Source organism: Trachemys scripta, chromosome 3 (genome assembly GCF_013100865.1).
Source record: "Trachemys scripta elegans isolate TJP31775 chromosome 3, CAS_Tse_1.0, whole genome shotgun sequence".
NCBI classification, from domain to species: Eukaryota; Metazoa; Chordata; order Testudines; family Emydidae; genus Trachemys; species Trachemys scripta.
The window spans coordinates 113,069,957-113,094,273 of record NC_048300.1 but is presented as its reverse complement, the minus strand read 5'-3'; the positions used below and the strand labels follow the sequence as shown (position 1 = coordinate 113,094,273).

The 24,317-nt window shown below is 44.1% G+C and overlaps 1 protein-coding gene across 5 annotated transcripts in view; it reads left to right on the top strand.

The window, feature by feature from the left end:
* Positions 1 to 24,317, top strand: part of HSF2 (heat shock transcription factor 2) — a 38,973-nt gene that overhangs the window by 556 nt on the left and 14,100 nt on the right. For 3 of the 5 annotated variants that reach the window (XM_034765764.1, XM_034765763.1, XM_034765762.1), the window contains exons 2-4: positions 17,842 to 17,950; positions 18,113 to 18,240; positions 19,062 to 19,186. In XM_034765764.1, coding sequence (XP_034621655.1) covers positions 17,842 to 17,950; positions 18,113 to 18,240; positions 19,062 to 19,186 — 362 coding nt within the window. Of the gene's footprint in view, positions 1 to 8,409; positions 8,605 to 14,345; positions 14,881 to 17,841; positions 17,951 to 18,112; positions 18,241 to 19,061; positions 19,187 to 24,317 lie in introns of those variants that run through there. The other 2 variants (XM_034765766.1, XM_034765765.1) reach the window with 2 other exon arrangements.

The following is a 24,317-nucleotide window of genomic DNA, read 5'->3' as shown; positions in this document are numbered from 1 at the left end:
CCCCCCCCCCCGAGCACAGAGGGGCCCGCAGCGCCTTGCCCGCTCGCGGGGGGAGGGACAAACCCGGAACTTCCTTCAAGCCAGGTCCCTTCCTTTCCTGTCGGTGACCCAGAAACTCCTCGTGCGTGTCCGCTCCCCCTCCCCGGCCCTGGCCCCGAGCTGCCGCCGCTCGGCGGGGGACGGGCGGGGGTTCTTGGTTTTGGGCACCGACCTGGCCTTGTTCAGGGAGCAGATTTACACCGCGTGTGCGTTGGAGAGTCCCGCTCCGCAGCGGGTTCAGTCTCCTGCCCGCACCCCACAGGCTAAAGTTTTGGTGGGGGGTGCGGGGCTGTAGACGAAAGGGCTGCTTACCCCAGATCAGCAGGTTCCCGCTTTCAGGGGTGGCTTTTAGAGGAGATTGTGTGGCCTTGTTTTGGGGTGGATAGGTGGTGGTGGTGGTGGGGCACAACTGGAGTCTGAAGGTGATTTGGTTTCTTAAAATGTTTTAGTGAGAGACTTTCAGCTGGAACTTAGAGTTTCCAGGTTTCTGTCTTTCTCTCTCCGTGTCCCTGCTCCATAGCCGTTTTAGTTTTACTATATGATGATGCTTATTCACATCGTTGTTTCCAGTTGCAAGGGTAGGACCACAGGAGGAGAGGTTGCCTATGCAAACTTACTGAATATCTAGTCTTATAAAATGTTTTTCTCCTTAGCTTGATAAGGATGTAGGAATTAGTTGTCCTATCTCTTCCACATGTAAAACATAATAGTCAACTCTAAAAAGTAATAGAGGGTCCTGTGGCACCTTTAAGACTAACACAAGTATTGGAGCATAGGCTTTCGTGGGTGAATGCCCACTTCTTCAGATGCAAGTAATGGAAATTTCCAGAGGCAGGTATAAATCAGTATGGAGATGACAAGGTTAGTTCAATAAGGGGGGGTGAGGTGCTCTGCTAGCAGTTGAGGTGTGAACACCAAGGGAGGAGAAACTGCTTCTGTAGTTGGATAGCCATTCACAGTCTTTGTTTAATCCTGATCTGATGGTGTCAAATTTGCAAATGAACTGAAGCTCAGCAGTTTTCTTTTGGAGTCTGGTCCTGAAATTTTTTTGCTGTAAGATGGCTACCTTTACATCTGCTATAGTGTGGCCAGGGAGGTTGAAGTGTTCTCCTACAGGTTTTTGTATATTGCCATTCCTGATATCTGACTTGTGTCCATTTATCCTCTTGCGTAGTGACTGTCCAGTTTGGCCAATGTACATAGCAGAGGGGCATTGCAGGCACATGATGGCATATATAACATTGGTGGACATGCCGGTGATGATGTAGCTGATCTGGTTAGGTCCTGTGATGGTGTTGCTGGTGTAGATATGTGGGCAGAGTTGGCATCGAGGTTTGTTGCCTGGGTTGGTTCCTGAGTTAGAGTTGTTATGGTGCGTTGTGTGGTTGCTGGTGAGAATATGCTTAAGATTGGCGAGATACAACCTCCTCTGCTCCAACTCCTCAGACAGAGACCAACACCTACAAGATCTTCACCAAGCATTCTCAAAACTACGAGAAAATAAAGAAACAAATCAACAGAGCCAGACGTGTACCCAGAAGCCTCCTGCTACAAGACAGGCCCAAAAAAGAAACCAACAGAACTCCACTGGCCATCACCTACAGTCCTCAGCTTAAACCTCTCCAATGCATCATTAGTGATCTACAACCCATCCTGGACAATGATCCCTCACTTTCACAGACCTTGGGAGGCAGGCCAGTCTTCGCCCACAGACAACCCGCCAACCTTAAGCGGCAGTATCCCTCCCGCGTTGTGTAGTAATTTTTGTTGTCAGAAGCGGGTCACAGTGCAATTAAGTTTGAGAACCCCTGAGTTAAAGGAGTGTTAAGGGACTAGTAAGCACTTTTATTCTCAAGTTCTTTTACATTTTGCCAGTCCTACCACTAAGGCCTTGGCTACACTTGCAGATGTACAGCGCTGTGAGTTAAACCTGACTTCGTGCAGCTGAGTAGGGAAAGTGCTGCAGTCTGTCCACACTGACAGCTGCCCAGTGCACTGTCGTGGCCACATTTGCAGCAATTGCAGCGCTGTTGGGAGCGGTGCATTATGGGCAGCTATCCCACAGAGCACCTCTTCCCATCCTGGAGCCGTGGGTTGTGGGAAGGGGGCGTAGGTACAGGGCATGCTGGGTCCTGTCCCAACGCCCCGTGATGCATCGCTTCTCATCCCAGAAATCCTTTGTTTCCGTCCACCTTTGGCGCCATCTTTCAACAGTTTCTGTGCAGCGCGATGTCTGCAGGAAATGGAGCCCGAACTGATGAGGCATATGCTGACTTATCTCGCCAGCACGTCCCGTTTGGCTGTCGAACTATTCCTTAAGATCCAAAGTAATAGTGAGAGTGAGGAGTCCGACAATGCTATCGAGCCGTGTAACGCGTACGACACGAAATTGCTTGTGGCATTCATGGACATGCTCAGCACCATGGAACGCCGTTTTTGGGCTCGGGAAACAAGCACCGAGTAGTGGGATCACATCGTCATGGAAGCCTGGGATGATGAGCAGTGGTTGCAGAACTTTCGGATGAGAAAAGCCACTTTCATGGGACTGTGTGAGGCCCTTGCCCCCACCCTGCGGCGCAAGGACACGAGATTGAGAGCTGCCCTGCCAGTGGAGAAGCGGGTGGCTATTGCAATCTGGAAGCTGGCAACTCCAGACAGCTTCCGGTCGGTCGCAAACCAGTTTGGAGTGGGAAAGTCGACCGTTGGAATTGTTGATGCAAGTTTGCAAGGTCATTAATCGCATCCTACTCAGAACTATGACTCTGGGTAACTTGTAGGACATAGTGGATGGCTTTGCACAAATGGGGTTCCCTAACTGTGTGGAGGGGTGATAGGTGGGACACACATTCCTATTCTGGCACCACCCCACCTAAGATCTGAGTACGTTAATCGGAAGGGGTATTTCTCTATGATTCTCCAAGCGCTTGTGGATCACCGTGGGCGTTTTATTGACATTAACACAGGCTGGCCCGGAAAGGTGCATGATGCACGCATCTTTCGGAACACTTCGCTGTTCAGGAAGATGCAGGCCAGGACTCTTTTCCCAGAGTGGAAGATCACGGTAGGGGAAGTTGAAATGCCCATTGTGATCCTTGGAGATCCCGCTTACCCGTTAATGCCGTGGCTCATGAAACCCTACACAGGGAGCCTTGACAGCAGCAAGGAACGGTTCAACTACAGGCTGAGCTGTGAATGTGTGAGCTGCCGAATGACTGTGGCGTGTGCCTTTGGCCATTTAAAGGCCCGCTGGCGATCTCTGTATGGGAAGCTGGACTTGGCCGAAAACAGCATCCCCGCGGTTATATCTGCGTGCTGTGCCCTCCATAATATTTGGGAAGGGAAGGATGAAAGCTTCACTCAGGCATGGACCTCTGAGGTTCAACACCTGGAGACTGAATTTGCACAGCCAGAGAGCAGGGCTATTACAGGGGCCCAGCACGGGGCTGCAAGGATTAGGGATGCCTTGAGGGAGCAATTTGAGGCTGAAAACCAGCAGTGATATCTGGTGCCCTGCATGGGAGTGAAGTGCAGTAGTTCCAATCTTTAGGAATCAGTGTTTGCTAAGCAGACTTGCAGTGCCTGTTTATTTCTTGGGCTAAGGAGTCTTTTACTTTATGCAATAATAAAGAATGTTTTCAAAGCCAAAAAAATCCATTTATTGAAAAGAAAAAAGAAATATTGAAAAGAAACAAGGGGGTGGAGTGGGGAACAGTACAATCACAGTTTTGTGTATGTCCTGTCTGTGCAGTGAGTGCTGCACTTCAGGATAGCTATACTGCATGGTGATGGGGGTTGAGTGCAGAGGGTAAGGGTCGAGCTTTTCAGGGCTGCGTGGTGAAGATACTGATATTGGAGGCAGCGGGTGGAGTGAAGAACACGGAAGTTGGGGAAAGTGGGTTGGAGGTGACAGTGGGGCACAACAGAAAGAGTTTTGGGACAAGGGCTGTGGGGTTTGCGGTACTGCTCCTCTTTCTGCATGGCTACGAGCTTCTGGATAGCGTCTGCTTGGCGCTCCAGGATACTTATGAGCCGATCAGTGCTTTGATGCCGGTGCGCGGTGCTTTGCCGCCGGTGCGATGCATTTTCCTGGCGGATCCTGCTTTCTCTCTCCCTCCAGTCCTGTGCTTTCTCATTCTCTTTAATAGATTGCTGCATCACTTCTTGCAGCATGTCTTCTTTGTTTTTTCGTGGTCTTTTCCTGAGTCTTTGCAGTCGATAAGAGGGACGGCTGAGGTCTCAAGGTTGATGCAGCTGTATAGGCAAAATGCAACATTTAACAGAGGTAGCATTGTTTATACCAGACAGAGTAATGATTCCCCCCGCGTTTAAGGAGTAGAAAACACACAGGGTCTACACAATAGCATAATTTTCTCGTCCGAAACAGAGCACACACATCCCATGGGAGCCTCAAAATGGTGAGTAAGAGGGACTGATTCTTTCAGGGCTGCACTGTCCTCTGGGTTTCTGTGCCTTGGAGAGAGCCAACAGCTTCAGGGGACACCTACACTGAACACTGTCCCAACATTTTCCACGGGAGTTTGTCCTGGACGATATCTCGCTGCTGAGGGTGACCTGGGAAGCAAGGGAGGGTCTTCTACTGCAATGCGGCTTCCGCCCTGGCCCATATGCAGCTTGCCTGTGTGCAGCAATGGTTTCCCCCCCCCCCCACCCCTTGCGGCACAGTGGTGCGGACACATTAGCCTGGCTGGGACAAGGACCACGGTGGCTCTCCCGATAAACCTGCGCAAGCGCTTTGCACGCATTCTGGATGAGACATTCGAGGAGATTACCGAGGCTGATTACTGCAATGTGATAAACCACATCAATGCACTATTCTGCATCTAGGCATGCATGCCTAACCCTCCTCTCCCAAAGAGCCCGCACTGAAAAATTCCTTCCCGGGGGAGGGAAAAGAAAACCCGCTTACCAGGAACTTGCTCTTCTGTTTGTTCTCCACCAAGTACCGGCCGCTGCGACTGGCTACCTTCCTCCTGGCTCAAGAAGTGCTCCTGGCTGCATGGCTCCAGGGATTCTGGGGTGTCTCCATCCGGCCCACCATCATCACTCCCGTTTTCTTCCCCCCCCCCTTCCCCCCCCCCCCCCCCCGCACTTGCTCTGAAGTGTCCATGGTGGTGCTCAGAGTGGAGGTGGGGTTAACCCCAAGTATCCCATCCAACTCTTTGTAGAATCGGCAGGTCGTGGGGGGAGCACCCGAGCAGCCATTTGTGTCGCGGGCTTTGTGGTAGGCACTCCGCAGCTCCTTCACTTTAATCCTGCACTGCAGAGCATCCCGGTCATGGCCCCTTTCCATCATGTCCTTTGATACCTTCCCGAAGGTATCGTAATTTCTACGGCTGGAGCGCAGCTGGGACTGTACAGCTTCCTCCCCCCAAACACTGATAAGGTCCAGCAACTCGCCATTGCTCCATGCTGGGGCTCGCTTGGCACGTGGAGGCATGGGTCACCCGGAAAGATTCGCTGATAGCACTCCACGCCAGGCTGAGCAAACAGGAAGGGGATTTTTAAAATTCCTGGGGAATGTAAAGGGTGGGTCACATGGTTGGATACCTGAGGCCCGGGCAGTAGAGTTTGAACTGATGACCAGAGTGGCTAGAAGAAGCATTGTGGGATACTGCCGAATAATTCTGGAGGCCATTCCCAGTGCATTGGGCGGCCACGCTGGCGCCGCAGTGCTGCAGCAGCAGCGCAATACACTCTATTCCTCTCGGAGAGGTGGAGTACATGCTGCGCTGCAACCACAGAGATACAGCGCTGCAAATGCCTTGCCAGTGTGGACGGGGAGTGAGTTACAGTGCTGGGGGCGGCGTTACAGCGCTGTAACTCGCAGGTGTAGCCAAGGCCTAAGACTCATTGGACCAGCTCTTCTAACATTACCATATGGATTTTTTTTTTTAGGAGATGGTTTGTTTTCAGTAGGAACAATTTGGGACAGGTGAACTTATAGCATGAGCAAACTAGTGATGACAGAGAAAGCAAGAAATGCTGTTTAAAAATACTCGCTACTGGTTAGCAACCGCTCAAAGAGATTTTGGAGTTATCATGGATAGTTCTCTAAAGACATCTGCTTAATGTGCAGCAGCAGTTGGAAAAGCTAATAGTGCTAGGAACTATTAGGAGAGCAATAGATAGGACAGAAAATATAATACCACTAAATAAATTTGTGGTACTCCCACACCTTGAATATTGTGAGTACTGGTCACCTAACCTCAAAAAAGTATATTAGAATTGGAAAAGGTACAGAGAGAGGCAACAAAAATGAGTTGGGGTATGGAACAGCTTCCCTGTGAGAAGAGATTTAAAATGACTGGGACTGTTCAGCTTAGAAAAGAGATGACTAAGGCGGGTTATGATAGAGGTCTATGAAATTGTGAGTGGTATTGAGAAAACGATGGGGAAGTGTATTATGTGAAGAGGTAATTAACAAGAACCAGGGGCCACCCAGTAAAATTACAGGTCTGTCACACTTTACGCGCATTTAATATGTGCGAATTCAGCTTTACCCTGTTGACAAAAACAAACAAAAAAGAAAAATAATTTAAATACTGTTCCTGCCGTGCGGGTGATTCCGCCTGCCATTACACTCAATGTAATTTTGACTATATGCGGTTTTCGCTTTACGCGCTGACCGCAGAACGTAACTTCAGCGTAAGATGAGACAGACCTGTAATAGGCAGCAAGATTAAAACTACTAAGTTCTATTTCACACAACACACAGTCAAGCTGTGGAACTCATTGCCAGGGGATGTTGTGAAGGCCAAAGGTATAACTGAGTTCAAAAAAGAATTAGATAAGTTCATGGAGGATAGGTCCATCAATGTCTGTTGACCGTGATGGTCAAACAGAGGACACAACCCCATGCTCTGTGTGTCCCTAAATCTTTGACTGCCAGAAGCTGGGACTGAATGACAGGATGGATGACCTGATAAATTGCCTTGTTCTGTCCATTCCCTCTGAAGCATCTGGCACTGGACCCAGTTGGAAGACAGGATACTACCGGGCTAGACCAAGAATGGCTATACTGGATCAGACCAATGCTTATTTTCTTATGCTCTAATGTAACTATGACAAGCATTTCTCCTCTGCTAGAGGAATGGGGCGACAACTATATTGTGCTTCACTAAATTTCTTTCTACTGTGGATCATAAAGTTAAGTAATGTTTTGCATTTACATAGCATTTTCAATCTATAGAGTTTAAAGCAGTTTACAAAGATAGGTAAATGTCAGTTTTAAAGAGGGGATAACAGTCACAGAGGTTAAGATGCCATTCTTATAAATGAGTTTGTTTTGTTGTCTTATTTAAGTAAGTTGAAGCACTCTGGAAGATTAGAACCCAATTGACTTGTCCATGGTCATATTTACTAGTTTATGATGCAACTGAGGGCAGGCTCTCTGCATTTAAAATTTAAATGTTTCTGTTCTGTAATTTTCTGTTAAGCCAACTGTTAAGCAAATATTTTAACTTAGGTCACCCCTGCATTGTAAACTTAAGTTATATCATCATACAGCCGCCGCAGTTAGTATGTGGCTTGTGCACATGCATACTTTGCTCCTTGTGTTGACAGTGCACATACTCATGAGAGTGCTTGTATCGATGCGGAGTGCGGTGCACCCTGGGTAGGTATACCATTGTGCAATTAGCCACCATCCAGCGTGCATCTTTTGGGAAGTTTTGGCAATGCATGATGGGGACGAAACAAGTTGTGCAGGGGTGACTGGCATGGGGGGAGGGATAGCTCAGTGATTTGAGCATTGGCCTGCTAAACCCAGGGTTGTGAGTTCAATCCTTGAGGGGGCCACTTAGGGATCTGGGGCAAAATCAGTACTTGGTCCTGCTAGTGAAGGCAGGGGGCTGGACTCAATGACCTTTCAAGATCCCTTCCGTTTTAGGAGATGGGATATCTCCATTAACTTATTTATTTATTAATTTATAACTTCCCAGTTTTTAGCTGTCTCCATTGCATAATGTTGTGTGTCCCACAGTTTTTTGTACCTTTTTTTCAAAATCCCACAAACCAGTGTGTCCCTTCTCCTTGTTCATCATCTCTGACAGAATCGTGGAGCCTGCACAGCTCTGCACTGTTGTCATGAGGATTGCAAGCACACGGCACACAATCCTGGAGTCTCTGCAGAGCCACAAGAACCAAATCAGTGAGGAACATGATGATTCCCTTGAAGGATAGATTGTTGTGGGAGATAGCGAGAGCCAGTTCAAGGTTGTTGGTGACATTCACTTAGCAGCTGCAGGTGGTGGAGCACTGTTTCTCGCCCTGAGAAACAAGCACTGACTGGTGGGATCATGTGGTAATGCAGGTTTGGGATGACTATCAGTGGCTGCAGAACTTTTGGTTTCTCAGGGCCACATTCCTGGATCTGTATGCCAAGCTCGCCCCAGTGCTGCAGCAGTGGGACACGAAAATGAGCGCTGCTTTGACAGTGGAGAAGCAAATGGCTATCATACTATAGACACTTGCAATGCCAGATTGCCACCAGTCAGTCAGAAATCAGTTTGGTGTTAGGAAATGCACCGCAGGAGCCGTTGTGATGTAAGTCTGTAGGGTAATTAATCACTTCCTGCTAAGCAGGACTGTAAGTGGCAATGTGCAGGACATAGAGATGGATTTGTAGCAGTGGGGTTCTTGAACTGCAGTGGAGTGATAGATGGGATGCATATCCCTATTTTGACACCAGACCACCTTGCCACAGAGTACTTCAATAGAAAGGGCTACTTTTCTATGATTATGCAACCACTGATGGATCGCAGGGGACCTCTTCACTGACATCAGTGTGGGCTGCTCAGGTAAGGTGCCTGACGCTTACAGCTTTAAGAACACAGGACTGTTACAAAAAGCTACAAGTATAGACTTCCTTTCCTGACCGCCAGATTACTGTTGGGAATGTTAAAATGTCAATAGTGATCCTGAGAGACCCAGCTTACCCTTTACCCCCTTGGCTCATGAAGCTGATAGCATCAGGGAATGATTCAACTATCAGCTCAGTGGGTGTAGAATGACAGTTGAATGTGCTTTTGGTCATTTGAAAGGTCGCTGATATTGCTTACTTACAAGATTGGACCTCAATGAGAAAAACATCCAAATGGGGTTATTGTTGCTTGCTATGTCCTGCATAATGTATGTGAAGCAAGGGGCAGAGGAGGGAGTTTCTGCCAAGATGGAACAGCTATCTGCTGAATTTGAACATCCAGATACAAGGGCTATTAGAAGAGCTCAGGGAGGCTTTGAAAAACCATTTTAAGAGTGAGCAAGAATAGTGTGGGGTGTTGTATGCTCTACCTGGCCCTGCTCTTTTGTGGCCTGAGAGGAGTCCTGTGGTGGTTACTGTGAAGGAATATAACATCGACAGTGCACCTGTTCAGGTTGTTTGTGAATGATCCTATGAGTTGTATGACATTGTGCAGTAACAGGTAATTGGTTGCTTTTTTCCAAACAATAGAATTTATTAGTTCAAAACATAAGCTGTGGAGTGCTCAGCAGTTCTAAAAGCAACAAAGAGTCCTGTGACATCTTATAGACTAATAGATGTATTGGAGCATAAGCTTTCGTGGGTGAATACCCACTTCGTCAGATGCATGTGAGACGAAGTGGGTATTCATCCACGAAAGCTTATGCTCCAATACATCTATAGTCTATAAGGTGCCACAGGACTCTGTTGCATTTTACAGATCCAGATTAACACGGCTACCCCTCTGATATTGTTTGGAAATAATTAATTTTTTATTCTGTAATGATCAGTGCAAAAAAAAACCCTGTGCAATTTTAAAATAAATACAGTATGTTAAAAACTTAATACATTAAGAACAGAAATTATGAAGGGGAAAGCATTTTCATGTCCATTTCAGCTATGCATACATCAACCATGGCTTTCACAAGTCTGTGTGGGTCAAACTGAGATTGTCTGTAACATCCCCGAGGGTGGAGTAGTAGGGGTACTGCAGCCACATGGAATGATGCATGGTGGGCAGGCAGTGTAGGGAGGTTCTGATATTGAGTTCTCAGTGGTCTGCAGAGGAAGGTAAGCTCAGGATTATTGAACCTGCAGGTCTACCAGACTGCAGCATCTGTGCTGATTGCCTGAGAAGCCCCATTATATCCTGGTGCATCTCCCTCTCCTTTTCCTGCTTGGACTCCTGGGCCTTTCTCCTCTCTGCTCTTTCCTTCTCCAGTCTGTCTGCAGTGTTCCTCCTTCAGACCCTGTGCTCATGGTCCTATGCAGCGCTGGCTTGCAGGATCTCCTGAAACATATTATTCCAAGTAGTCTTCTTTTTTCTCTTTGTCTGGCTCGGGTGTTCTGTGGGTATGGAGGGGCAGACCCCGAATGCTCCAATGGCAGCAGCTGAACGTAAAACACACACAGGTACCATTTCACTACAGAAAGCAAGACTTCAGAATCTTAAGTTACTCCCCTTGCTGTCCACAAGCAATCTCAAGCAGAAGTGAGAATGTAGTGTTTAAAATAGATGGGGAGCATCAGTCACTGCCCCAGCTGTGGTGAGTATGGCCCACTGGGAGAAGGGAAATAAGGGAATTGCTTGGTTGCATGATTCCAGTAGTATAGGGCAATGGCACTTAATAATGCCACCCCAGTCATGATTTTATAGACCTCGATCATATTTCCCCCCCCCCCCCCCCCACACACACACACCTTAGTAATCTCTTTTCCAAGCTGAAAATTCCCAGTCTTATTAGTCTCTTCTCCTAAGGAAGCCATTCCATACCCCTGATAGGTTTTTTTGCCCTTTTCTGAACCTTTTCCAATTCCAAATATCTTTTTTTGAGATGGGGCGGGCGTACCATGGATTTCTATGTAGGCAATATATTTTCTGTCTCTCCCTTTCTTAATGATCCCCAATATTGTAAGCTTTTTTGACTGCTGCTGTGCATTGAGTGGATGTTTTCAGAGAGCTAGACTCAATGACTCCAAGATCTTTTCTTGAGTTATAACAGCTAATTTAGACCCCATCATTTTGTATGTATAGTTGGGATTGTTTTCCAATGTGCATTACTTTGCATTTATCAACATTGAATTTTATCTGCCATTTTGTTGCCCAGTCACCCAGTTCTGAGAGATCCTTTTGTAGCTCTTCACAGTCTACTTTGAACTTAAAACTACTCAAGAAAGCAAAATTTGCAGATGACATAACTACCTCACTGTTTACCCCTTTTTTCCAGATCATTTATGAAAATGTTGAGTAGTACCGACCTCTGGGGGACACCACTATTTACCTCTCTCCATTCTGAAAATTGAGCATTTATTCCTACCCTTTGTTTCCTCTCTTTTAACCAGGTACTGATCCATGAGAGGACCTTCCTTCTTTTCCTGTGACATCTTACTTTGCCTAAGAGCCTTTGGTGAGGGGCCTTGTCAAAGGCTTTCTGAAAATCTAAGTACACTACATCCACTGGATTCCCCCTTGTCCACATGCTTGTTGACCCCCTCAAAGAATTCTAGCAGATTGGTGAGGCATTATTTCCCTTGTCTAGTCCCCAACAAATTATGTTCATCTATGTGACTGACAATTCTGTCCTTTATTTTAGTTTCAGCCAGTTTGCCCAGTACTGAAGTCAGGCTTAATGGCCTGTAATTGCTGGGATCACCTCTGGAGCCCTCTTTAAAAATTGGCCTCACGTTGGCTATCCTCCAGTCATCTGGTACAGAAGCCAGTTTGAATGATTGGTTACAAACTACAGTTAGTAGTTCTGCAATTTCACATATGAGTTCCTACAGAACTCTTTGGAACAGATCGTATTCACCCAAAACCTCCAGTAATGACACCTCAATCTAAGACAAGTCCTCAGATTTTTTTTAGGTGACAAATGGCTCAGGTTTGGGAATCTCCCTCACATCCTCAGCCAGGAAGATAGAGGCAAAGAATTCATTTAGTTTCCCCGCAATGGCCTTACCATCCTTGAGTGTTCCTTTAGCATCTTGATCGTCCAGTGGCCCCACTGGTTGTTTAGCAGGCTTCCTACTTCTGAAGTACTTTAAAAAAAAAAAATGCTATTAATTTTTGAGTCTTTGCCTAGCTGTTTTTTCAAATTTTTTGGCCTTCCTAATGATATTTTTACACTACATAAATTGCTCAGCATCCCCCCTCCCTGTCTAGAGGGGAATGAAAAGTAGATAGCAGCTCTAGCTCTTGGTTGTAGCACTAGCTCTCGTAGCATGAATAAATTAATGGAAAATCAAAAGATTATGTCCTGCTACTTTGGGGAGTGCCATCCCTGAAATTGAAAATGTATCTACACATTTACCTGAAGTTCCTTCCCCTGCATCGGGCTTGTGGTGAAGTCAAAAACCGGTCCTAGCTTGCTGCACAGCTGGGTCCCTCAGTCACCTGTTCCCCATATACCACCTCCTTGCTGTTCACAGCTGCGGCTTGTGACTTGGGCTTCTCAGAGGTATACTCAGTTCTGCTGGGGTTGGATTTTTTTGAGGGGGAGCATCTGTGCTGATTATGGCATGCCACTCTTCGCAAAAGTGGCAGGTTTGCAGCTTGGCACTGGATCATTTGTTGCCCTCCCTGGCTGTCTGCTATGCCTGCCGCATGAAAAGCAAGGAGCAGTGACACTGCTGCTTGTTCTTGTAGCCCTTCTGCATCCCCTGAACAATCTGCTTGTACATGTTGAAATTTCTAAGGCTGGATTGGAGCTGTGCCTGCACAGCCTTTTCTTTCCACAGGCCCAGGAGAGCCAATATTTCCTGTCTTCTCCAGGTGGAAGTGTGTCTGGAGCATGCAGCTGGCGTGTTCAGCTGGGCAGTTGCACTTAACTATGGAGAGCTGCTGGGCAATCAGGAAAAGGAATTTCAAAAATTTGCAGGGCTTTAGAAGGGGGGCTTTTGGTCTCTGTAACCCCTGGCCGGAGGAATTAAAAATGGTGTCCAGAGAGGTCAGTTGTGGGACAGTTGTTGGAGGACAGTTAAGGTTGAAATAAGTAATGCAGAGTCTGCATTCCCACCAACCTAAGTATATCAATCATGTCTGTACATGGAGGTGTACAGGGAGGTGGTGTTACTATGTCGGCGTAATGGGGAATTTACAGTGGTGGGAGAGCAATTTGAGCATAGACACATGCACAACTAGGTTGATGTAAGCTGCCTTGCATCGACCTAACCATGTAGTGTAGACCAGGCCTCAAACTTTCCAGTGCTTTTTGAAAGGGAAGCTGATCGAGCTAGTCCTAGTTATATGGGCCCTCTCTGAAGTATTACGGTGTCATTTCCCACTGAGATACAAGTCCTATTCACAATAGAGCGCTGTAGGCACTTGTACTGTGTCAGAAACATCTTTAAACAATGTTGATTTTTAGTATATAGTTTGCTGTGGTATTATATGAATCACCGATCGTCTCCACCAGAACTTCCAGTAGGAGAAACAGGAGTTGGAGATCCCACCTGGTGTGAATTAATTTTTTTTTTGGTTAATTTGTTTTTTGTTTAATATTAGTTTCCCTTATTTGAGAATGAAAACTCTCTCTAAATGCTTTAACTGACCACTCAGTGTTGTTTAGTTTTAATTTACCTTAGGGACCTCTATTCTTAACAGAAATACTGTTGTGACACTTTACATTCATAATGGATGTTTTATCTAGGAGGATTCCAAATGTGGTACAACTCATCCCTAAAACATTACATACAATACTTCCGTCTCTTAAATGGATACACAATAGCTGGTGTAAGATAACACTGCATTAGTTATTTTTTCCTGGAAGTGAAGAATAATTTGTTCATTTGTAACTGTTTAGGGCAGTTTGTCGAAGCAGAAACTAATGATCAGATTTGGAATTTGATCAAAAAGGCATTGGGATATAAGTAGTCAGACCTTTGATTTAATGTCACGTTTTACAGCACTAATAGTTGTGAATTTCAACAGATACCTGTTCCCCTTATTGTAACAATGGAAGAACAACATTGTTGCACTTGTGTTAAACTCTGGTTCCGACTATTTTCATTGATATGGTGTAGGGATATTGATCTGTAGAGAATAAAATCTGGTATACTGTGTTTCAGGCTTTGATATTTACATCACTTTTCTTTTGAGGTACAGTGGGTTCAATGGGATTTGGAAAATTTCTCAGAAACCTAACAACTGGGTACTAAAGAAGGCCTTTTCTACACAGGAGAAATTTACCTGTCTAAGCACTAATTGTTCCCATCATTTCAAGTGTGCTTTTCATCCAAATAAAAAGCTCTTTAAATGATGCAGAGGAGCAACTAGTGGTGGAAGTAACCCTGGAATTTGTAGAGGCAGATCTGAATTGTGGTTCAATCAGCTGACTCTCAGATTGAGTGCCACCATAGACACCTTTCCTGTTAGTCAGTGTAATCTTTAACAGCTCTCTCAGGTAGTGAACCTCCTTAGTTACACCAGCTAAGAGTCCTTTCTCTGTCCCTTTCAGCCAAGCTCCCTCCTGCCCCGAGTGTCTCTTCTCATGGTCTGTTCCTCAGGTCCACTGCCAGTGATGACGCTGTGCTTTGCCTTCTGCCATACCCTTGCAAAGTGTCCCCTGCCCCTCAGCCGTGCCCCCAAATTTGAGCTCTGTGACTTCTTAGATGGGGAACCTCTCATGATTTGTCAATTGTAAATCCCATTCTGAGGAACCACATATGGTAAATGATATTCCTAATGGTCTCTCAATTCTCCCTATTAAGCTAGGACGGACCCTGGCTGCAGAGATTTTTGTGTTGAGAAGTGGAGGCTTGTCATCTGGAGCTTTCATCAATGACATCTGTCAAAGATGACAGCCCGCATCTTAAATTGAGGGCAAGCCTGATGTATGCAAGGGCAAAATAAACCAACCAAGGTAATTGGTTGGGATGTATTCAGTCATTGTGCGTCACTTGGTGCAATACGGTTATTTGAAGCACAAACAGCTGAATGCTCTACTATAGACAAGGTCTGACAGTGACAGCAAAGTCTTCATCAAAGTTCAGGATCAGTGTACTGGTGAGAAAACTAGCCTCCCTCACACCCAGCTGCATGGAAATGATGAGTGCAGAGATTGCTACCAAACTGCTGTTCCTGGACTTAACAGCTTCATCTTGTACATTAGTCTCTGGCTAACTGGTATTTGATAAACTTGAAATTCCTACCCTTTTCTAGCTACTAGAGGGGAGAAAGAGTTCTCGGTCTCTTTTCTTTCCATCCAGAACCTCTTGGCTGCTATGAGGAAGAGGGTCCCTAAGACTTCACTCCTTCCCAGACCTTTCCCAAGCAGCAAATGAAACTGACAGGATTCTATACAGTTACACTGAACCATATTGGAGCAATGCAACTGATAAATCATGATAATTTGTTCTCCTGTGCTTGAGGAAGCTATGAGCAACAGCAGAAACAATGGAGATAACTGTCTGTGCACTCAGGAAGTTATCACTTTAGATTCTATTCATATTCAGCAGGTGTCAGAGATCCAGCTGGGCACATGTTGCTGGCCACCCATTGGCCTGCTGTAAAGGAAATCCAAGCCTCTGTGTCCATGGATCACCAAGTGTTTTAACCTCCAGAGCCTTAATGATGTCTAGCCACTGCCCCAATCTCAGAGTCCATTGGCAAACCTGCACTCCAACAATTCCTTCTGAGAACTGGAACCCACTGCCAGCTGTCTAGTCCCCTTGGGTTCAGTGGTAATCCTGTACCTAAACACAACCTCTTCCAGAACTCCACGCCAGAGGAGTGAAAGCTTCTGGTAACCATTTCTGTCTCTCTCTCTGTGGATGCATACCGTGATTGTGATGCAGTTATTGCACTCGGGCACTTCGCCCAAGTCTAACACATTTTTTTTACTCATGGGGCAATTCTGTGCACATGCAGAATTCAGGGCCCCTGCAGATTGTTTTTTCTCTGCAGAATATAGATTCTGCTGGAGAGGTGCTGCAGTTACACCTTTCCCCGACCAGGAGCTCCTGTTGGACCAGAAAAGAGGGCAGCTAGCTGGGGAGGCTGTGTTCCTCACAGCAGGGCCAGGAGAGGCAGCACCGGACTGACCGAGCAGGGCACGTGGGGTTGCTTGGGGCGGGGGGGTGTCTCAGACTGGGGTTCAGAGGGGCTAGTGGAGGGGACAAACTGGGATGTGGGCTCAGGAGCTAGAGGTGGGGCTGCAGGGCCACACAGGGACAGAGGCAGATGTGCCTAGCTGAATGGGAGAGATTAGGGGTCAACCAAGGTCTGCATGGGGGAGACTCCCTAACAATCTCTCTTCTCCCTCCCCCCCCCCCAACCCACCCTGTTCCATACTACTTCCAACCACCCTCCAGATTACTTCCCTCTCCCTCAGCTCTTCCATTACCCCTGACTCCCCCAGGCCTTTTGCACTGCTTCTGAGGGGTGCAGGAAATATATTTTTGTATCGTATTTTAAATGAATTACTTAGAGCTCTGTACTAACATGCCTTGTAAGGAATCCGTTTGCCAAAAAAAAAACATTTCCTGAATCTTTCTTTTTGTCTGTATTGTTACAGACATACATGCTGATGGGTATCTTGAAATAAATTACCAAAAAACCTGAAACTGGGGTGATTATATTATTGTTTTGACAAAGAAAATATGCAGAATTTTTAAATATTGTGCACAGAATTTTTAACTTTTTTTGGTGCAGAATTCCGTCAGGAGTAATTTTTGCAGTTTATATTTAATCATATGAAGCATGAGAGAGTACAAATTAAATAGAAAACAACAAACATCCTTAACACAGTGCGTCTTGCTAGCTCGCTCTTTTTTGGGGAACTATTGCTGTCTAGGCAAGCAGGGTGTTCCCTGCCTCAGGCAGGCTGTTACATGCTGATCGGTCTCTCCCTCATGCAGTCACTTCTCCAGTTTTGTGTGACTTTTCTCTTTCCACCTTTTCCTGTCTGGCTCCCTCTGTTTCTGTGGTTTACTATTTAAACCTCGCCTGTTTCCGTGGCCTCTTTTGTCCTGTTCCTATCTTCCCCCATTCCCTCCAGAGGGGTAAGATTGAACTGATTTTCCAAATATATGTAGCTGCTTTTTTTTTTTAAGCATAACTTGTATGGTCTAAGTACTATCATTAATCTTAAGTATTCCCCATTGTCCTTCAGTGGTGTCCTATCAGCAGTGGTGAATCCATATACATAGAGGCAGTCATGATTAAGGCTCTGATTTAGGCACGGATGGTGGGCAGTCCTGGAATCCGTGACTTCCAGCGGCCTCCGTGACTTCAGCCTACGGTGGTCGGGAGCTGCAGAGTTCCCCACCGCTAGGGCAGGAAGCTGTGGGTATCCCTGCCACCTCTGCCAGGACCAACTCCAGAGCGCCCTACTGCTTTGGGCTGCTACAGGTGGTGTGCAGCTCCAAGCTGCTGTGGAGGAACCCAAGCTCCTGGCCCCCATAGACAGCAGGAACCCCCGGAGCTCTCAGCCCCTGTGAGCAGCGGGGGATGCCAGGAACTGCAGGCTGCAGGGGTACCCCGCACCCCCGGCTGCAACATGCAGCTCCTAGTCTCTGCAGTTGCCCCACTTGAAGTAGTGTGGGGATTCACAGATCCCCATTTTGTCAGGGATATTTTACGTAAAAGTTAGGGACAGGTCACGGCTTCCATTAATGTTTCTATTTTGCCTGTGATCTGTCTGACTTTTATTAAAAATATCCGTGACAAAATCTTAGCCTTACTCATGATGCAGCAGTTTGCATAGTAAAGTTCGTAGAGTCATGTGAGGAAAAGGATATCCTCTCATAAGATGTTATGTATCGTGCCCCTTTATAAAAACAGATTTTTAAAAATTAAATACAAGATGTGCTCTTCGTTTTAGAATGGCCAGAGTTTCCTGGTGTTGGATGAACAAAGATTTGCAAAAGAGATTCTTCCTAAGTACTTCAAGCACAACAACATGGCGAGCTTTGTGAGACAGCTAAATATGTGTAAGTTTTTTAGCATAGCTATCTTTCTTAAAAACTATTTAAGAATATCCTATTTTTTTTTTTTTTTTCACCCAACCCTTAAAAATGGGTTTGGGGGTTGCGGCAGTAAAGTTCTGAATTCTGTAGTGTTGTGTTTTTCTTCATGGTTAAACTGTTTTTCAGATGGCTTCCGTAAAGTAGTCCATGTTGACTCTGGCATTGTCAAATTGGAACGGGATGGTCCTGTGGAGTTCCAGCACCCATACTTTAAGCAGGGCCGTGATGACTTGTTGGAGCATATTAAAAGGAAGGTGAGTGAAAGGTCGTACAAAACACATGGAGCATTGACTGCTTTTGGTTAATCTTGTGAACAGATGGGGTGGGCATGTCAGTCAGGCAAAACTGGCTACTGTTGACACAGAGGCCTGCTGTCATAAAGGAATTTTGGATTTTACTTTTAAAGAGAAAATGAAATGAATTGCACTTCCAAGTAATCTCCCTTTTTGTTTTTATTTATTTTTTTATATGTCATTCACTCTTTGTTTATCCTTAACTATTATTCATTATAATAAATCAGCAGCCCACCGAAGGGGTGAGAAAATTACAAAACAAACGTATTCTTAATTTTTTATAAAACAGGTGCCTTTTTTTTTTGTTTTGTTTTGTTCCAACTACAAATCGTACTATTTTGATCTTGCATTCACTAATATAAATATATAGCACAGTTTACTTAACTTTTTAAAAAACTATGCAGCGCTTCCCCTGGGGAGAGGATGTTATGTATGTCACTTAATATGATACTGGAAGGTGCTATGTAAGAACCTCTATAGAGTAGAATAGAACTGTGTGTTTATAAACCTTTGACTTTTTTTAAATACAAGTCAGGTATGATAAAACGGAGAATACTGTAGATATATAGTAATTTTACAATTTTAATTTTCAACATGCCCAGTGATGTAGAAATTATTAAAATATATATGATGACATTGCAGGATAAATAAAAGAGAATGATTTCTAGTGCTGGTTATTCAGCCTGTTTTATAAATACCAATTTCTTTTGAGTAGTAGGAGAGAAATCACATTTAGCATTCAGAATTTCATATTGCATCAGGGGGTTATTTTACTTTTAAAGGTTTCCTCTTCAAGACCCGAAGAAAATAAAATCCGTCAGGAAGACCTGTCTAAAATCATAAGCAGTGCTCAGAAGGTGCAAATTAAACACGAGACCATTGAATCCAGGCTGTCTGCCTTAAAGAGGTAAATATTACTTTGAGAGAACTGTTAACTTGCATTAGTAGTCACAAATAGCACTAAGGGCAATGAATTTGATCTGTTTGAAGTTGCAGATATAGTAAGAAAGACATTGGTGTTCAAAGTCTACTCTTTGCATGTGTCACTGGGGCTTGATTGTGAGACTGCTGCAGTGTATAAAAGTTCTGATTTGCAAAAAGATCAGATTTAATTTTAAATATTTCTCATGTTTGGGAAGGAGAGTTTAAATGGAAATAGAATTTTTACCGAAATAAAATGTACACAGTTTATCAGCCATGTGAGTTGGTGGTTGAGCAGTTGTCTGGGAGTGGCAATTAAACAACTTGATGATTATTCATCTTAAGTATTTTAAAACTGTAATCAGACTTTCCCTTCAAAATAAAAGATTTGAAAATTAGTGTTATGAAGTTTTATATTGTAGGTAGTGATTCTGGTGCTCCAGTTTGGGAGACAGAACAAAATTTTTGTGGTACAGTCCTACCAGTTATTTGAACGTGATTTATTTAATTTTTTTATTTCACTCCCCCACTGTTAAATTCCCAGAAAGATGTGCTCTACTGATGATTTAAAAAAAAAAAAAAAAAAAAAAGTTTGACTTGGAACACCCTTCTGAAGTTTTTCTGAGACCCCTAGTATCATGCTGGAATTTGGATACTACGGTTTAAACAGTTCAGAAGTTTCAGCTACTTGTTGAGCAATAGTAAAGCTTTTCACTCTAAATAGACTAGTCATTGGTGCTTCTGTTAATTTCTACAGAGATTAAAATAGATTAGAATTACTAAACCCCTAGCAACCATGAGTGGGAATACTATAGTTCTTAATACCTGATATTTACACTCTAAAAATTATTGGCAAAAGTGATTTGGATAGCTCTGTTTGGAATTAAGAAAATAAGACTGGCTATACTGGGTCAGACAAATGGTCCATCGAACCCAGTATCCTGTCTTCAGACAGTGGCCAGTGCCAGATACTGCAGAGGGAATTAACGGGGCAGTTATCGAGTGATCCATCCCCTGTCATCTAGAGTCACAGCTTCTAGCAGTCTGAGGCTTGGGGACATCCAGAGTATGGTGTTGCATCCCTGACCATCTTTCCTGATAGCCATTAGTGGACCTGTCGTCCATGAACTTATCTAATTCTTTTTTGAACCCAGTTATGCTTTTGGCCTTCACAACATCCCCTGGCAACAAGTTCCACAGCTTGATTGTGCGTTGTGTGAAGAAGTTCTTCCTTATGTTTTATTTAAACCTGCCACCTATTAATGTCAGTGAGTGACACCTCTCTGGAGTGGCTCATCACTGAGAGTGACTATCTCAGGACAGACTGTCAGAAAACAAGGGCAGACTTTCCAAACTGGTGGTATGTTCTATAATTAGATTTCACCAATCTACAAATATGCACTCCTGGATCACTATACCCTTCTTACCATGGAGGCACAGACAGTCCCCTTAGGCTCTCTAGCCTTGCCACCCAGACAAGCTGGACTTAGTGATAATAGTTACATAAACCAAAAATCACACCTCATCAGGTTACCCAATTACAAAGGATCAGTCACTTACCCCAAATTAGTTGGTATGTCAGATCTTACGCCAAAGACACTGCTGGCAGCCAATTCTATAGTAAACTAACTATAGGTATATTAGTTTTTTTTTTTTTTTTTTTTTTTTTAAGAATGAGTTATTGAGAGGTTAAAGCAGGTGAGATAGAATAACAGGTGAGTCAAAGTTCATAAATCCAGAAAGATAGCAGAGAGTTTTTTGCCAGTTTCCCAAAAGTCTTTTCAAGGCTGCCCAGAATAATTCTGGGGATCTGTCATCTTCAGTTATTCTACCCTGTTAGAATCCAAACAGTCCAGAGATAAAGGATCATTTCTTGAAATCAATTTTACAGCTGCTTTTTACAGATAACAATCTGACAAGGGCTTTTATTCACTCCATGGCCACTTAGGGCTGGTCCACACTAACCCCCCAGTTCGAACTAAGATATGCAACTTCAGCTGCATGAATAACGTAGCTGAAGTCGAAGTACCTTAGTTCGAACTTAAAGGTACTTACCAAAGGTCCACACGTGGCAGGCAGGCTCCCCTGTCGACTCTGTGTACTCCTCTCTCAGAGCAGGAGTACCGGCGTCGACGGCGAGCACTTCCGGGATCGATTTATCGCGTCTAGACAAGACGCGATAAATCGATCCTAGAAGATCGATTGCTTACCGCCGAACCCAGAGGTAAGTATAGACGTACCCTTAGTTTGAAATTAGCATTTCCTGTTACCATCCTTAAGTACTTCATTAGCATTTCACACGATCTCTGAGTAATTTAGTTAGTTATACAAACATTTGCATGTATGTAATAGCAAACAATAGGATATTTCACTAGTGCTTATTAATTGAACACCTGAATACATTTTTATATTAACACACACTTTAATCTAGGGTTAGCTAATTACTGGAGTATACATAATGTAAATGTAATTACAGGGGTATATGCAATGTAATACTATAGCTCTTACATGGAGGATATATATATATAGTGAAAACACTAACATTAGCATCTCTTTTGATCTCTAGTAGTTATTTAATAGTTAAAAAAATTAATCGCGATTAATCGCCGTTTTAATCACACTGTTAAACAGTAGAATACCAATTGGGATGTATTAAATATTTTTCTACATTTTTAAATATATGGATTTCAATTACAACACAGAATACAGAATGTACAGTGCTCATTTATATTTTTTATTACAAATATTTGTACTGTAAAAATGATAAAAGAAATAGTATTTTTCAGTTCACCTCATACAAGTACTGTAGTATAATCTATTTATCGTGAAAGTGCAATTTACATATGTAGATTTTTTTTGTTACATAACTGCATTAAAAAACAAAACTGTGTTAAACTTTAGAGCCTTCAAGTCCACCCAGTCCTACTTCTTGTTCAGCCAATCACTAAGAGAAACAAGTTTGTTTACGTTTATGGGAGATAATGCTGCCCTCCTCTTATTTACGTCACCTGAAAGTGATAACAGGCATTCACATTCTACTTTTGTAGCTGGCATTGCAAGGTATTTACATGTCAGATAGGCTAAACATTTGTATACCTCTTCATGCTTTGGCCACCATTCCAGAGGACATGCTTCCATGTTGACGACGCTCGTTCAAAAAATAATGCTTTTAATTAAATCTATGACTGAACTCCTTGGGGTAGAATTGTATGTTTCCTGTTTTACATATATTTCATGTTATAGTAGTCTCGGATGGTGACCCAGCACATGTTCTTTATTTTAAGAACACTTTCACTTCCGATTTGACAAAATGCAAAGAAGGTACCAATGTGAAATTTCTAAAGATCGCTACAGCTACCCAAGGCTTAAGAATCTGAAGTGCCTTCCAAAATCTGAGAGGGACACTGATGTGGAAACTACAGAACCCGCACCACCAAAAAGGAAACTCAACCTTTTGCTGCTGGCATCTGAGTCAGATGATGAAGATGAACATGGGTCGGTCTGCACTGTTTTGGATTGTTATCTAGCTGAACCCGTCATCAGCATGGACACACGTCCTCTGGAATCGTGGTTGAAGCATGAAGGGACATGTGAATCTTTATCTGGCACGTAAATAACTTGCTACACCCCCATTCTCACTTTCAGATGACATTGTAAACAAGAAGTGGGCAGCATTATTTCCTGAAAATGTAAACAAACTTGTTTGAGTGATTGGCTGTACAAGAAGTAGGACTGAGGGGACCTTCTAGGATCTAGTTTTACATTGTTTTATTTTTGAATGCAGTTATTTTTTGTACATAATTCTAATTTGTAAGTTTAACTTTCATGATAGAGATTGCACTACAATACTTGTATTAGGTGAATTGAAAAATACTGTTTTTTGTTTTACAAAGCAAATATTTAAAAAAATAAATATAAAGTTAGCACTGTACACTTTATATTCTGTGTTGTAATTGAAATAAAAATATTTGAAAATGTAGAAAATACCGAAAAATATTTAAATAAATGGTTTTCTATTGTTTAACAGTGTGATTGTTTGTTTTAGCTGGGAGCTGCAAGGACATGCGGAGCTGGGTAGGGAGACCCTGCCAGCCCGCCAATGCCGCGCCCCCCCCCCAATCACCAGTGGGGGTTCTGGGCCAGCACCCGCGGGAGTCCCAGACAGTTTCTCTCCCTGCTCCCTCCCCCCAAGCACCTCTGGTCTCCAGCCCAAGTTTTAGTTAGGGGTACATAATAAGTCATGGACAGGTCACAGGCTCTGAATGTAAAAGTCCAGTCGGCAAACTGGCAATTTGAGATAGACAGCTGCTTATATTCATGTGGGCTCATATTCCCTTTGACTACTGTCTATGCCCCCAGAAACTTTTTTTTTTAATCTTTTGAAGATCTACTTAATTTAGAGAGATTACACTATAGAATAATAGCTGAAGGGAATGAAGGCACTCAGATAATTTGATGAGGGAGGATATCTGTTTTTGGTTCACTGGTAGTTCCAAAGAAGAAATAAAGGGTTGAACAGAAACTGAAAATTCCCAGAAAAACTTGGGCAAATTGAAAAACTCAGCAAATTTTGTGTGGAGTTGAACAAAACATTGTGTTTTGTCCTGAAATGAACCATTTTGTTTCCAGGCAGCTTTTAGCATAAAAACAAAGGAATAGAAGGGCTAGAATGACAGGAGGAAGGTGGTATTGCCTCTCATAACCTTTAGCTGTCAGTGGCTAGGGCACTCACCTAAAATTGGGAGACATGGGTTCATTTCCCCTTCAGCCTGATATGGAAAAGCAATTTGAAACTGGGTCTTGGGTATTGCAGGAGAGTGCTCTATCACTAGGCTATTGCATATTCTGTTGTGGATCTGTCTGTCCTGTTGAAGCTATTTCACAGTGTATAAATTCATTATTGGAACAGGGACATATACGTGGTCTCCCGTCAATGTGAGTGCCCTGACCTCCAGGCTAAAGAATAGTCACTCTGTCTCTGGCCCGGTGATTGTTCAGGTATCTTATACAAAGTGGAACAGCTTTGACAAGAGAGTTGAGACATGCCCACTCAATGTTGTCCAGTATCCCAGGGGTTAGGGCACTCTCCTCTGGTCTTCCACACCGCAGTTCAAATT